The sequence below is a fragment of the Vidua chalybeata genome, chromosome Z (genome assembly GCF_026979565.1).
Source record: "Vidua chalybeata isolate OUT-0048 chromosome Z, bVidCha1 merged haplotype, whole genome shotgun sequence".
Lineage (NCBI taxonomy): Eukaryota > Metazoa > Chordata > Aves > Passeriformes > Viduidae > Vidua > Vidua chalybeata.
Genome location: NC_071570.1, coordinates 11,358,692 through 11,375,004, shown reverse-complemented (window position 1 = coordinate 11,375,004; position 16,313 = coordinate 11,358,692). Strand labels below are relative to the sequence as shown.

Genomic DNA, 16,313 nt, shown 5'->3' with positions numbered 1-16,313 from the left:
ACTGCTTCTGGGCTGACTAGGAGTTAAAGCCCAAGGTGAACAGCATTGTCCAGATGCGCTGACAGGCACGGGACATCGGCCACCTTTCTAGGAAGCCTGTGACAGCGTTTCACCGTTCTCTCAGTAGGGAGGTGCTTCCTAATGTCCAGAGCAGAGAGATCAGACCCTCCCTCTCCAGGTCCCCTCCTCAGGGAGCTGTACAGAGCAATGAGGTCACCCCTGAGCCTCCTTCTCTCCAAACCAGACAAACCCAGAGCCCTCAGCCTCTCCTCACAGGATGTGCCTTCCAGCCCTTCCACCAGCTCTGTTGTCCTCCTCTGGACCATTCCAGGACCTTCCCACCCTTCTCAGGCTGTGGGGCCCGGCACTGCACACAGGACTCAGGGTGAGGCCGCCCCAGGGCTGAGTCCAGCAGGATGATCCCAGTCCCAGCTGGTGATGCTGTGTCTGATGCACCCCGGGATGGGGTTTGCCCTCCTGGCTGCCCGGGCACACACTGCTGGCTCAGCCTGAGCTGCTGCCGACCAGCACCCCCAGATCCCTTTTGCAGGGCTGCTCTACACACACTCCTCTCCCAGCTTATACTTGTGCCCAGCTTTACTGCATCCCAGAGGCAGAATCTGGATTTGTTCTTGCTTAATTTCATGCTATTGATACTTACTCAGTGTTCCAATCTATTTCAGATCCCTCTGGAAGGCCTCTTGTCTCTGAAGAGACAATAGCATCTCCTAGTTTAGTGCTGTCAGCAAATGGCCCATTCAAGTCTTGCATCCAGATCATTGATAAACTTGTTGACCAGAACTGGTCCTACAGTGAATTCTGAAGAACACCACTGGTGATTGCTCACCAGGCAGAGGTAGCCCCACACACTAAAACCCCTGAAGTTCTGACATTCAGTCAGTTCTTCATCCAGCACACTGTGAACCTCATCATCACAAAAGCTTGTCCAGAAGAACACTGTGAGGGACAGCACCAAAAATCTTATCAAAATCTTACTAAATATTACTAAAACCAAGAAAAGCCTCACCTACCACCTTCCTTTCATCCACTAGGCAAGTAACCTTATTCTAGATGGGTAGCAGATTAATTAGGCGGGACTTTCCCTTTATGAACCCACAATGACTATGCCTGGTCATTGCATTGTCCTTGAAATACCTTTTAACACCATCCAATTTGATTTGACCAGCATCCAGTCAAAACATTTGTCTTCTGGATTCATTCAGCAGTGTAGAATTACTGTGTATCTTTTTCCTATGTTGCTGCCTCTTACATCCCATATTGGATATTGCAGAGCCATTCACAGGCTCTGGAAAGAAAAAAAAAAAAAATCATTGCAGGCTTCCCAAAACCCACTGTGTACTTTACATTCTGACAGATTTCTTTTTATCTTCTTGCAAATTTCCTTGACTTTTCCAAAGAAACCAAAGACACAAAGCACTCACTGAAACCATGAAAATATACTGTGAACAAGATGGAAATAAAGCAAATAATTGTTTTATTCATAAATATCAAATAACCATAATTATTGGTGACCTTCAAGACTATGTTAAAATGGTTATATAAATTTCTTAGAGCCTATATAAGGCCCACAAAACCTTTTACTTCAGGCTTTCAGTAACTACATTTTTCTTAGAGGAAATTGTTAATTCCTCTGCTTTCAGCAAATCTGTTGCCTTTCTTATACTTGCATTTAATGCTCATCATTAACAGGTGCTGTGTATAAATATTTACTCTATTTTATTAGCATGGTATCCAAGGAAATTATGTCTTTGTGATAGTGGATTCTGGTTTTATGTCCTTCCTCTCCCCCACTAATAACTTTTGAAATTTCTGGCCAATTTTTCTGAAGGAGTAGAGGTCTTGGAAAATTCCTTAGCAAGGTCATGAAAACAGGCAGCTGGAGAGAGGATAAAGGATAACCAGACATGAAACTGAGCTCAGCTCAAGGCTCATAAGCAAAGAAAACCATACTATGCTCTTACCACTACACTTTACTTGTGTATTCCTCTCTTCATATTTTACTGATGCCATATTAGCTTTAACAACCCATTGTCTCTTTCTCATTTATGTCCAAGGTCTATGAAAAAGTGAAAAGAACAGGCTGACCCCAGACAGACTTGGCTGAAGTCTTTTGAAGACATTTACACACAAGCAAATTCAATCAGAATTTCATGGGTGAAACATCCAAAAATCTCATCTCCAAAGGTGACATACTCCAGTGATTCACTAACAAGCTCTTCTGCTGCCTTTGTAATAACATCAGGGTTTTGGTACGTTGTCACTGGAGCAGAAACACCATAAGGAATCACTATCTAAAAAAAAAAAAAAAAAAAAAAAAAAAAAAAAAAAAAAAGATAATAACAACAGTGTAGTGCCATCTAACACTTACATAAGGCATTTACAGAATCCCATAGCATCTGACATATTTTAACTGATATTTGCAATGGATTAGGGCACTATATGGAATCAGTGATAGTATTATGGTGAAATAAGGAAAAAAAGCTTCATATAGAGGGGAGACAGAACTTTTGCAGAGTCACCCAGCAGTTCACTGAGGACAGCTACATGATATGGATTTAGGCATCTCAAATATTCTTGAAGAATTTGCTGAAACAAAGGCTAATATGGCAAGATACAGCAACACCTGTATCATAATTACCTTTGCCTTATACTCTGCTTGTAGTGGTTGTAGAAGTGTTTATAGAAGCCTAGATAGAATATAACCAAACCAAACCAAACAAACCATTAGCATAGGAAACTAAGTGCTTTCACTATGCTCAGAAATGCCTGAACATGTCCTAAACATAAATGGCCTAACACTGTACAAGCTAAGTCCCAGGACAGTGGCGGAAAATATAGAAATGAAGCTTTCAAGATACAGTTTCTGCTGGTGCACCTGGGCGAGGCTGACTCTTTTTCTGTGCCAGAAAAGACAGAACTTGGCACTGTCCTGAGCTGGACATGCAACAAGTAGTACTGCAGACTGCATTGGAAGCTTTGACACTTTTATGAAAAAGTAGAGACATCCCCAAGTCCCACTTATTCTTGCTATTGTTTCATGTGGCTCTCTGTTCTGGATGATCCCTACCGTGCCAGTCAGACACTTGCACTTGTTGTTTCTTTTGCAATGAAAAGTGGAGGAAAATGAAACTTGTACCTTCAGTATTTTCGTAGTAGCATAACCTACAGATAAATGTTTCAAAGTCAAGTATTTCTGAATTTGAAGGAAAGTTTTAGCTTCAATCTATTAGATTTGTCTAAGTTTTTCTCGACATCATGAAGAGTATGTATATACTAACTTTATGCAAATATTGAGTTTCTTTCATGAGAGATTTTAGGAGTTGGATGTTTTTGAGAAATAGTCAGAAACTTGATGATGTTGAATTGCTCCTCTGTAATGAAAAATATAAAAGTCCTAGTGAGGAAAAAAAAGACTGTTTTTCAAAATTTAAGGTGAAATCTATGAAGTTAGGCAACTTACCAGTCACCTACCAGAAATTTTATTCTTGGTTCCATAAGCAAAACCTAGCACTTTTGTGCATCTACAGTTTTAATTAAACTAGATAAGTGAGCCTAGTAAAATTCATCACTTCCCAGAATGAAGACAAATTGTGAGCACTGGTATAATACTATTTAATCAAAGGCAAAATCATTCCAAGGATCAGACATACCCTGAGCTGATTTCATTTACATAGTTTCACTGATTCCTGGTTGTCAGGTAGTGCTAATTTACGTTACTTCATTATTTCAATGGAGCAATGCTATTTATATACTGATCATTTGTTATACTGATACAATGCTTTGAGAAACACTTAATGGGGATTTCTTCATAAAGCAGTGTGAAAGATTTATCTTAGTAACTGAGTGCATTGTATATATTGGACAAGGGAAAGTACTCGAACCAGAGGACAGATTCAGAATTAGAACTTTCTGACTGAAATTTAATTTTAACAGTTACATTCTGTTTACACTTTACAGGATTATAGTAAAAGAGAGCATGAGCAGAAAACATTTTTTTCCCCAGAAGGCATAACTCTCCTATACTGTCAAGTGTACCTTCAAAAGACTCCCTTTTTACAGTTTAGTTTGGTCTAAACCAGACAGGAATAATGTCATAAGTGAAAATTAAATGCCTGTCACAATCAGAACCATGGGAACATTGTACATGCAATTGTACATCTAACAGAGAAAAAACTCTGTCATCAGAGGAAAGTTTTTATTCTCCTAAGTAATTGGCTAATCCCCTTTGCTCTCTAGCTAGCACATTCTTTTTCCTGCTCCATGGATCTGTTGGTTTAGCTTCCCCATTCACAACTCCCTGTACACATCACTAAAACCCAATGCATTTAGCAACAACGAGGAAAAAAAAAAAAAAAACCCAAAAATAAAACTAAACAGTAAGAAGGTTTTTTTCTGCCAAAACTAAAAGCATGTACTGTCCTCTAAATTGCAGTATTTAACAATATTTTCTAGAAAATCCATCCAAAGAGCCAAACTTCTAGATAAGGACCCCATGTCTAAAATACATGTAGTATGAAAAGGAGGACAGGGATCTTTAATTGCAGAGATAAATTAATATCGCTGATTAGTAATATGGGTATTTCCAGAGCTTGAAAAGCATTATTTCAAGATCCTTCTTCCAAGCTAAACTACCACTCTTAGAAGAATAGATAATATATTCAAATGCTGTTTCTTCCTTGATTAGGCCCATCACACCCTTTTCTATTTCTGCCACACATTTTTAACTGGGGACAGATATATATTTTGTTTTCTGCTCTGTTCTACAATTGACTGACAATTTGTGGGAGTTCCTATACATATAATCATACAGCACTAACTGAAGTAGAAGATATCTTACTGATTGATAGACTGTGAAGTCCAGATGTTAATGAAAAAGCTTAACTACTACTAAAGGCATTGAATGTAGAAGCTGAACACAGTTCAAAGTTATAGAAAAAATACCTTGCTTGCATCTGTGAAGTGATGAATTTCAAAATTATTTTTGTCATCTATAAGACAAGTATTTTAAGAATTCTTTCCATTTCACATCTTCCTGACAGCACTTTTGAACTGACTTTATTTTAATAACAAGTTTTTTCACTTGATCAAACCATATATATACAGCTCAAATAGCTAAAATATGGCACATTCAACATTTCGGAAAATATTTTAGAAATGCTGTGAAATCATCTGAGTTGTCAAAAAATTCCAAAGGTTAGCCTCTAAGCAGTGAGAGTCTTATGTTTATCCAAAGCTTTTCAACAGTTTCTGAATTTCATCATTCTTCAACATGGAATCATAACTGCAAGGAGAAAGTCAATTCCATGTTCTTTTTGCATTGTCACACCTGCAGCTGGATCAGAAATTGCAGAAAATCAGGAAAATATATAATTTTTTTTCTGCTTCCCAAAAGAGCTGTAGGATCATTTTTAGTGCTAATTACTTTATATTTTTTTCATTCTTATTTTAGCAATAGACTTAATCAGGCATCTGATTTTTAAAGTGAATTTAGATGCATTTGTTCAGGTAAGAAATCAGCTTTTCTTTGTGCTTTTGAAGGGTATTATTGATAGTAAGCCTAAGTACCAAGGAGAAGTCATACTTACACTATATATTGTGTCAAGACAGCAGTGTGACCTAACTTGTAAAGGGCAGTAGTGAAAAGTAGTGCAAATTAATGGCACAGTTTAATTGAATACTTGTTATTTCCTGATTTTTTTTTCAGTAATGTCATTGTGCTCAAGGGGATAGTAGGAGCAGTGTGCGGTTGACAAAGTCTGACAACATAGGTCAGTCACATCAGTTTGGATGAAGAGGAATTTCCAAATAAAGCACAAAACATGAGAAAAGATCCTTTTTTTGCAGTGCTGAAAATCCCACTGACCTCTGTGGGAGCCGGGAGAAATGGCGAAAAATGGTGAACAGGATCTTAGCAGGAATCCAGACAGGGAGGGGAAAGGAAAATCCAAAAAGATTTAAAGATTATTTGGACCTAACCATGAGGAATACTGGTCAGGAGAGTACTTTCTTCTCTGTAATTTGGAGGAAAGTGAATATTCATGAAACACTGAAAAGGATGTGGTTGCAGCAGTGGGGAGAGCAATGCCCAGACACTGAAAAAACAAAAGAGGTTGATTCTGAGATATATGTAAAGTGGGAAATGATCAAAAGAAAAACCTTCTGTATCTAGACCGAGAGGGTACAGAATGGCATATATATATATATATATATATATATATATATATATATATATATAATATATATAATTCAGATATTGCAGATATTTCTGTTCTTTTGACATAGAATATATCCTAGGAGCAGAAATGTCGAAAAGCTACTTACAGAATTTGCTTCCATTGACTGGTATTACATGATTTATTATCTTAAGTCATTAAGCAGCAGTACAAACTTGGGATGCAAATTTTAAAAGCCAGAGAAGGACAAACATCTGCTGTTAATTTTCATGCCATTTTTAGAAAGACATGAAAGCCATGAAAGCCAAGGTTGAGATCTTCTGCTCATGTTCATGTTAACATCATGCTTGCAAACAGCAGAGCAAATAAAATCTTAATCAGAGTTGAAAAGCATAAAATACTAAATGTTCTTGGAGGGGAAGGAGCCAACCAAAATTAGCACCAAGGGGTAACAATACAGAATTAGGAGACAGTTCCTGGAGTTTCTGTCCTGCATTGATCCAAAAACATGTTGGCAAAAGAGAATTGTGACAAAAACCACAAGTACAGTGCTAAAATTCTAACTGTAGGTCTACCTGTCTTGAAAACTTTAATTCTGAAGCAAATCTCCTTGAATACCAAAGCAAAAATGATTTGTGAATTTTTTAGCTGTTTCAGCTGTAGTGCAAAGATGTGTTTCAACTGAGAAATTCTGTTAAAAATTTTCCAGTCAGTTCTGATCAAAATATTTCACAGGTAATAGAAACAGGTGGGTTCCTTAAATTAACACTGATATGCCTACTGAAAATCACTGTCTGCTGATGAATTAAATTATAATACACAGAAAAGATAGTTGGTCACTCTAATATGGGACTGATTTTTTTCCAATGAAATACATTACAGCACTAGAACAGATGGGACTGTGTCGCATACCTACCTGAAACAGAAATAATAATGCAGTTGACAAGGTCCAGCAGGAAGAAACAAAACAGTAAATTCATCCTTAAGTCAGAGTTTGAGGGAAGCAGCCTGCCTGAGATTCTCTGATTTGGCATAATGAGATTCTCTGATGATGACATAAAAACTGAATGAATCCTGCGAGAGGTTCTAGCAAGATGCACACTTAGAAATTCTGGCCTTTTCATTGCAAGTGATATAGAGGTAAATAACAATAAGGCAATGGAAAACTTGATCACATCCTTAATCCTCTCACTCAATTCAACCACTGTAAATTAATTCCCCCACAAAGTAAACAATATTTAAATGAGGTTTCTTTTTTCTTTCTTTTATTCTTTCTCATTTTTAAAATTTGGTTTGTTTATTTGTTTATTTCCACATTCTTAAGCAATGTGTCCCAAAGAAACTAAGTTTTAATAACACTAACAAGAACCCAATATTTTCAGCTGTGGCTATGGATGGACTGGACCCCATTACACTACAAGCCAGCAGGGAGTCAGGGAGTCTGCTAATCCCTGCTACAACCCCTCTATCCCCTGTACTCTCCCCTCTATCACTGGATGCTTCCTGTAGTTTAGCTGAAAACTACTATTCCTTTTCTCTTTCAAGCTCTTCCAAGCATTAAAACCAAGTCAAAATATGCTTCTTCAGGCCCAGTTAGTTTCCAACCCAACTGAACAGTTAATACTTTATTGTAGTGGGGGCAAAATCTGTGCCTTGTTCAATGAATTCCTCATTGCTATATTAGAAGATGAATCTACAGAATAATCCTAACTCTTCTATGTTTGGCCCATTAAGGAAACAGCATGGAAGCGGATTATGAAGCAAACATTGCTAACTAGTCAGGGAAAATACAATGTTAAGAATCAAATATAGAAAAAGTGCATAGTTCATCTAGTTAAACAAATTGCTTCTTCTTAAGACCCAGAAAATTGTGAGCTGCATGTGAAGAGAAACACTATTTAGCATCAAGTCTTGTTTTCACTGAAATCACCGATACTGATAAGTGCTCTCTCGGGAACAGAAAAACAGACTGTTGCTAAAGTTGTGTATTGTTGCTGTTGTTTCATTTCTTTCACTATTAAAAGGACTTTCTTTAAAAATATAAAAAACCTTCCAAAACCCCATGTTTTCACTGTTGCTTCATGAGTCATACCAGATAATAAGCCACAGACTCCTTATGAGTACTTGGTTTTAAACATTGGCTAACAAGTTGTTACAACACATCATTTATACAATGGTCTGTTTAATACACTACAGCTATAAAATACTTGTCAGTTAACAGACCTTAATGACTGACCCAGAAAACCTATATCCACGTCCTTCAGATCTTTTTCTACGTTCTTTTACACTGAATTTTTAGTGAAATCAACTTGTATACCCTTCACCTTTTGATCTGTGGCCAGCTCTGTAACGGAAGAAAAACCCAAAACCAAAGACCAACCAGCCAAGAAAACCGGTTTGCATCGACTGAGAAAGAGGGAGAGCTGTAATAAGAGAAACAACCAGATGTCTTGCTAAGTAATGTCCATTGTACATCAAGCAATTGTTTCAACCTTCTTACTCTAAGAAATAACACAACACAAGCATAACATATTCACTCTACCCAGCTGTTTTCAGGAAAATGGCCTGGCATATATAGGCTGAATTTATGCCCTAAAATCAATGGAATTTTTCTTACAAGATCTACACAACATTTAGTCCTTCAGTAAGGTAAAACAAAACAAATTTGGAAATAAGCCACACAGGATTTCTTCCCCTTGTTAACATAATATATATAGATGAACACTGTCAGCATACATAAGACAAATGAATGTGGATGCCAGATCCCCTATACAAGCACAACTTTGCAGAACAGTTTAAAAGAGTTTTGATGAATAAGATAAGCATTTTAACAAGTGAAACTTATCATTTTACACAAGAGGAGGGGTAAACAAGGATGGATAGGATGTAGCATTTTCTGCATTATTTTTTTAAAATTCCTTGCCCGTTTTAACATTTGCACTCTCATAGTCTGAACCTTTCTTGGGATTTTGCAGCACTAAAAGGCATTTTAGAGAGGCTATAGCGTAAATTTTACAAGGTCAATTAGAAGGGAAAGGGAAATGTGTGTGATTTTTCCAATGTCACTTTTTATGCAGGAGGGGAGCCCAGCTGTACATTGCCTTTTTTTCAGCAGTTGATTTATTGCTGTTCATATTTTCAATGCAGTTTCATGAGGAAAAGAAGTAGAAACTCTTATTTACTAATTTTTAAAGGCAAGACTCTCCATTAAAAGGGCCCAGTAAGATCTCCTCTAACTAGATGTTCACATTGTAAATTTTTGCTACTAAACCCGCTTTCAAGTTTTATGGGCAACCTGAAATCCAGATGAAGTTTGCTGAAAAAGTGACAAGCAAAGCTTGGAAATGTCAATAGAATACCAGATTGCAGGCTCTCTGCAAGTGACGGGAATTCAGGTGCACACTCATGGCAAAAAGTGCACATGGCTTTTGGCAAAATGTCTCTTGCTGGTTTGTATTCTTATCTTATCATACAGAAGACAGAAAGCATTGGCTTGAACAGGAATCAGACTTGCTGAATTATTACCCAGAAATTATGTCTCATCTATTGGTGCTCATTCACTAAGAAGAGGCCTTGTGCCAGGTTCTGTGGGAGAGCAAGGATGCAGAAAGCTGGCTTTGCGTCCAGCAGGCCAATTTGCAACAAATCAGAACCTCTGTTGGAGTGGAGGATGAGATAAAGTTGCTCTCTTCCAGTTGTTCCTCTTTGCCCCTCCAAGCTCTTTGCAAACTGCGAGTTTTGACCACCTTACACTACTCAAGTAATGCAGTTTGAGGAAACAGCAAACACACTGACTGCGGATCTGAAATGTGGGTTGCATCTTACGTGCAGTTTTACAGGACATCTGTCTCCATGACAGAAGAAAGGAGGAAGGACTGCCCTTTTTCTTGCCCTCTTTCTAAGCTGCAGTTCTGTGTATGAAAGGGACAAAACATCCTTTGAACCTTCAACCTATAAAAGCAACTCTAGTGGCAAATGACCCCGTCATGGTCCCAGGCTGGGTGAATAGTGAAACTATAAATAAAAGGACATTGTGAGTGTAAATGCAGTGAGTGGGAAAGAACAGAGCAACAGCTGGAGCAGACACCTACAGTGACCTTCTGTTTGAAGAGCTCTATAAACAAAATGAGATGGTCTTAAAATGTATAGTGATGTTGTGGCCATCTTTCTCGTGGGCAATCAGAAGGGCAGCCAAAACTAGAGCAACATAAAAATGAGGATCAAACAAGCCATTTGGACTTTCTCTGCAACTCCTTGTCTGTACAGAACTGTATGGCTGCAACCAGCACTGTCAGCCAACAAGCAAGTACTCCAGATGGCTTTCCTCTGTCTCTTATAAGAATAAACCAATATATTAAAAACCAATAAAAATCTCATGCTGACAACTGAATTACCCAGGGATAGCTCTTCAGAAAATTATAGCAATTCTGCAAAAGGAGAGAGCCAAAAACCAATTTCCAATGTTTCTTATGTTTCTCCTTCTCTGTGACAAAGATTTATGATAGTCTTTGAAGATACAAGCGATTACATCTCTGTTTAAAAGTCCTAAGTGTCATAGAAGTAAAATGCCTAGCTTTTCAAACACCAGGACAGGTTATTGTCTTCTGTCTTTTTTCTTTTTTCTTTTTTTTTAATTTTTTTTCTTTTATTTTATTTTAAATAATGGAGTAAAAACTAATTCAAAGAAAATTAGAAGTGGAACCAAGTTGGTTAATTCAATGTGTTATAAGATGTATTGCTAAGACTTTTACATCTACCTCCTTCTGACCTTAGACCACTTGGGAATCTGCTGTCAGGTAGGATAATGTGCTGCTTTTTGAAATTTACCAAAAAGGTAATAAATCAGAATGAAGAATTAAGTTGTTTAGGATATACAGCATTCCAGAACCACTCCCCTCCTATTTAGATAGTTTAGAGAGTTATGAAGATGTTCTGAAAATCAACATAGCAAAATGAATGCCCAAGTGGCACAAGAACTGATCTTGAAAGGCCTTCTTGAAGTACTACAGCAACACTTGAATATAAAGAGAGAAGCATTAAATCTTAGATGGTGTTCATATGCAGTGGAAATTTACAGATAGAAGAGTAAATTGAGATTTAGTGTATCTTGCAGAAGTGGCTTTTTTTTTTTGTTTGTTTGTTTGTTTATTTGGCTTTAACAACAGTATGGTACAGATTTGCAAACAGGACCTAACTCTGCCTGTACAGCTTGCTTGGGAAATACAAGCAGAAGAAACAGGACTGCAGTTAGTAGCATTCCATCATTTCTAATCCCCTGGTATTGTGGTTTGATCAATGTTTCACAACTACAGTACTAAATGTGTTAAATGAGCAGTGTACCTGTGCTAGTGATTCTGTCTGCCCTCTCTAACACCTACTTTGGTATTTTTTATCTCATTTTAAAAGAGCTTCCAGTCTGAATGAATGGAAATCTGGTTTTCAATTCCAGTGTGTCTTTGGAGAAATGTTTTTCTTACTGTGGGTTTCTGCTGGCTCCAGCTCTGAATGCCGTTCTCAGGCACACCTGTGGCCCACAGAACTCAGAAAACCAAACACTGAGATGTCTGTAATTACCCACAGCTTAGACTCTTTTAATTTATAGCACTCAGTATCCAAACAGAATAATGTGTCCAGAGCTTCCTGCTGGTTTAAGTGCCTCCACAACAGATACACTATGCTTTTCATTACTGTATTTTTATCTCTTTCCTTTTGTTTGTGCTGTCTACTTGTTGTTAAGATACTAATTTCCAACCTGATAAAATAAACAACAGATGACTCACTCTGGACTTCAGCCAAAACCTGCTGAAAACAATTGAAATACTTCACTGGGATTTGCCACCTATTTCAGCAAGTTGTGGGAAAGGCTATGACCACAACCAGGTGGAACAGTGTCTAAACCTTATCAGTGTAGCCAGACTTCAACACACCTCCCCACACCTTGGATTACATGGATAATACTGCTGCTGTCAGTGAAGCTTGGAGCTGTCAGTGAACAAGTGAAAATCCATGGGTGTGTGCAGAAGGTGTAGGAGTGTTTGCAGGACAGGCAAGTCCTTCATCACACGCAGCTACACAGTGCAGTGCAGTATGGCCTCAGTTAGGAAGGTGTCCACTGCGGGTGCCCTTGTATTCAATCATACATAGTGCAGAGGAATTTACAACTTTCCTCATCAGATACCCCTTGCTTTCCAAGGGAAAACAAATCTATTTAGCCCCACCAAAAAAAAAAAAAAAAAAAAAAAAAAAAAAAAAAAAAAAAAAAAAAAAAAAAAAAAAAGAGAGAGAGAGAGAGGGGCATGTTGGATAGAAAATTTCTGGTCCATTCCTTGATTTTGGTAGCTGCAGGCTGAAAATTTGCAGACTTTTTCATCCAAGGCTGCCACATCCCTGACAGACATGCTGCTCTCTTAGGTAAGATACTCTGTTGGACTCAGCTGCTAAGCCTTCTTAAAGACGAGTCTTTCCAACTTGTATAGATATAGTCTTGAGTTGACACATACTTTTAAACATGTAAATCAAGGAATCTGCTGGATAGAAGCCATATATAGGAAAAGAGACAGTGGAAAGAATGATTTTCATTCTAGCAATTTGTAAAGTTAATGGAGGATAAAAACTCATTTGACTCCTAAATAAATTCTAACTGTCAATCTTAAAATATTTATACTACACATTCACCAGGATTAATGGCTAATTTCCTTTGAAGAAAAGAAAGGGAACATTAATTCTAAAGGCACTCTATTTAACTATTTAATCAAGAGCCAAATGTAATTTGAAAGCCTTAAAAAACCAACCAAACAAACAAACAAACAAAAAACAAACCTGGTACTTTGATTTTGGTTTTAGTCTTCCACTGCTCTGTTCCAAGAACTACTTTAACCTTTAAAGTAGTTTATTTATCTGTATTTACAGATTTTTAAGGGCAGATAAAGGCAGTAAAAAGCACACATTCACCTTCTTTTAGCCCATTACACTCTTTGAAAGTAAACATATATTTTTACAGTGATCCATGTCTAGAAGAGCTCAAGGGACACAGTAATATAAAAAAGTTTTTAGTATTGGAGAAATACTTGGAGGTAAGCTGTAGCAATATCCAGCACCCTGCTGTGCTAGATAACCAGGGAAAAGACTTGCAGATCCCTGTAAAGCCAGACTGGTAAATGGGAGGATAATTTTGAGACAAATGCTTAACAAATTCAGTTTTTTAAAGGTTCTCCTTATCATCACTATAGTTAATCCACTTCTTGCCAAAGGAATATAAAATTGTTAGGAAACAGGAAGGTGAGAAAAATCTTTCCATTTTTTACAGTTTTGCAAAAACAGCAATAATGAATTTTTAAATTGTTTTCATTCACCTGTCCCTTGCCTAATGGATAAATAAGAGATGTTAAAACCAGGCCAAAATAATCAGTCTTCTAAAGACTTTCAGAATATTTCCTTCACTGTATAATTTTGGATCCTTACTGGAAAAATATACTGGACAACAACCAAATCCCAATAGTATGAAAAAATAAAAATAATTTGAGCCAACTTCAAATGAATGAAAGTCTTCAGGGAGTGAAAATCACATGAAATTTCTCAGAAATAAATTTTTATTTTTATATTTGTGTGGGTTTGGGAGCCTAGTCATGTTGCTGGCTTTCCAGTCATTTTACAGCATCACCTTCCATCATCATATTTTTTTCCTGAAGAAGTACATTAAGCCTGTTGAATTGAAGGCCCAACAGCGAGAAAGGATTTGGACTTTATTAATTCTTATTGAATAAATAAGATCTGATTCAGGTTTAATGGATAAATTTTAACTGTTTTTTCCCTTATTTTTAATTAAATGCAAATTTAAAAGAAATAAATATTAAAAAATCAAAGGAAAAAAGGTGAGTTATATATAAATACTCAAAATAGAGTCACAAAAATGTACATCCACAAAGAATTGGAAATAGCTGGAATTCTATAGCTGAAAACACTATTTAACATAATGATCCATTTATGGTTGGTTTGGTGTAACCATGTGCAGAACAAGTGCAGAACAAACATAGAATGGTTTTCTCCTGATTTTCTGAGGCCCTCCATTCCCATCAGATTTTTAGGCAAAGTCAGAGAAAGGATCACGGCCCTAATTTTTGAAATGAAGTTATTAAAAATTGTCAGCTGAGCTGAGTATATAAATAAAGATAAAACTAAAACCAGAAAAATGCCTGTGAGAGAAAGGAGAAAGAGAGCCATCACAAAACATAAAGCTCACATCATCTGAAAGAACCTTCAGATTTGCTTAGAAGAAGAAATAACTGCCAAAGGCCATCCACTGAAGATCCATCCATTTCTATAGCTGACTCGCTGCAACACTTTCTTCTTAAAACTATTTGAGGAAACAATTTGTCCTGTTTGGTTCTCATGAGACAATGCAGAGGATGTTAAGAAATAAGGACCTTTGCTCAAAAATTTTCTCCATCAAGAGTACAAGGGGATATCACCCTGCTAAAGGCATCAGCCACAATTATTTGCATTTTCAGCCTTTCTCACAAATTTGTGTTGTGTAGATCCTCTAACATAATTGACCAGGGCTCCAAAGACACCTGCATAGACTTGGGTGCTTTGGGGTTTCAAAAGTCTTTCTCCACTTGAAGCTCTCATATAGAGAGCTATAATTGCCTACATATTGGTAGATTTTCCATTGTCTGCAAGGAATTTGACTCAAGGCATTTTCAGTCAGAGATATGGTCTCTGTTTCCAGGGTCACTTTCTCCTTTCTGTCATTTGGAGGTGTTTGGATAGGGTTTGTTTAGACTTTTGCATCTTCAGATGCAAGACCAATTACCAGCCATGTAAAACACAAAATTAAAAAAAGTTCTGCTTCACTGGGCTTCTCAGTATCATGTATTTCTCTCCGTATGTCATTTGATAGAAAACCCCCTCCTAAAACCTAACTATAAAAGGATCCTTAGTGCTAAGGTTGCATTGTATTTCACCTAAAAGCATATATTTAGGGCAACCTTATAGAAGTGTTACCTATCAGGTGAGAGGAACCTCCCTTGCTGCTGTGCACCAGACTAACCAGAAGTCAAGGCAAAGGAAGCCATACACCTGACTAGTCTCTTTTGCTTCCTTACCCACATAGAAAATGTGTATCCTTTCCAGAAACAGGTCTTGTAAGACACTGTAATAACCATGAGATACAAACAGACCCTCAAGCAAACAAAAATAATTGTGCTTAGAATTCCCTGTCCACCTGCAGGAAAGATTAGATCTGGCTTAATATTTCAAATGATGGTAGCTTTTAATGTTGATGTCTTCAGCACAAAGAATTTTCCTAATATACAAAGGCTTTGACGTTAAAGAATGGTGTTCCCCTTCATAGTAAAGAATAAGCACTGGCTCCCAGCCAGTGTGTAATGGGAAGTGGCATTTGCAAGGAAATCCTGACTCCCAGTGGCAAAGGACTAAAATGCTTCTGAGAGGCACTCTGCCTAAATGTAAGATCATTATTGCCAACTCCAGTCATAAAGAATCATGGCAACTAAGCATTTAGAAATAGGGTTAATGACAAAGAAAAGTCAAACAGAATCAGCATGCTGGGATCTCAAAAATGCACGATTAAAAAGTTCAAATTAAATGAGTATTAAGTCCCTCTGCATTTTCTAGCATGTTTTTACAGCTCAGTCTGAATTGATTTTTTAAACAATAAAGCTTCATGATAGGCAAGATAGGTTTTAAATTCAAACCATGACTGCTACTGCATGTGACTGCTACATTTACCTTAACAAATTCACTATAGTCTACATGAGTCATTAGATGTAAAAATTTTAAATCCTTATTAATGCTTTGTGGAATCTGTAGTTGCCTACAGTCATCTTCAACTTCCTAGAGAAGAGACTCTTCTCTAGGACTGTACTGATATGATCCATGTTTCACCTTTTGTTTTCTTTAACTAGGATTCAGAACTGTAGGGTCCCTACGAATCAAAAACTCATTCATTCTAAGTATGGTTCAAATATGTCAACCCTGGTTTTGGTCCAGCAGACCAGAACTGAGATGGCAGAGCAGGATGATATAACAATTTTTCTGCTAGCTCTGCATGCTCTGTGCAATGCAAGGAGAATAGCAGTATTTCCAGTAATAAATCCA

The 16,313-nt window shown here is 37.2% G+C and overlaps 1 protein-coding gene across 1 annotated transcript; it reads right to left on the bottom strand.

Moving 5' to 3' along the window:
- Positions 1 to 1,539: 1,539 nt before the first annotated feature.
- HSD17B3 (hydroxysteroid 17-beta dehydrogenase 3) lies at positions 1,540 to 9,617 on the bottom strand. Its single transcript, XM_053931391.1, is given in 9 exon segments — positions 1,540 to 2,312; positions 2,645 to 2,699; positions 3,842 to 3,934; positions 4,963 to 5,009; positions 6,653 to 6,684; positions 7,111 to 7,145; positions 7,906 to 7,968; positions 8,427 to 8,538; positions 9,554 to 9,617. Coding segments are annotated over 9 exon segments (672 nt in total). The 3' UTR covers positions 1,540 to 2,141.
- Between the last annotated feature and the right edge of the window lie 6,696 nt (positions 9,618 to 16,313).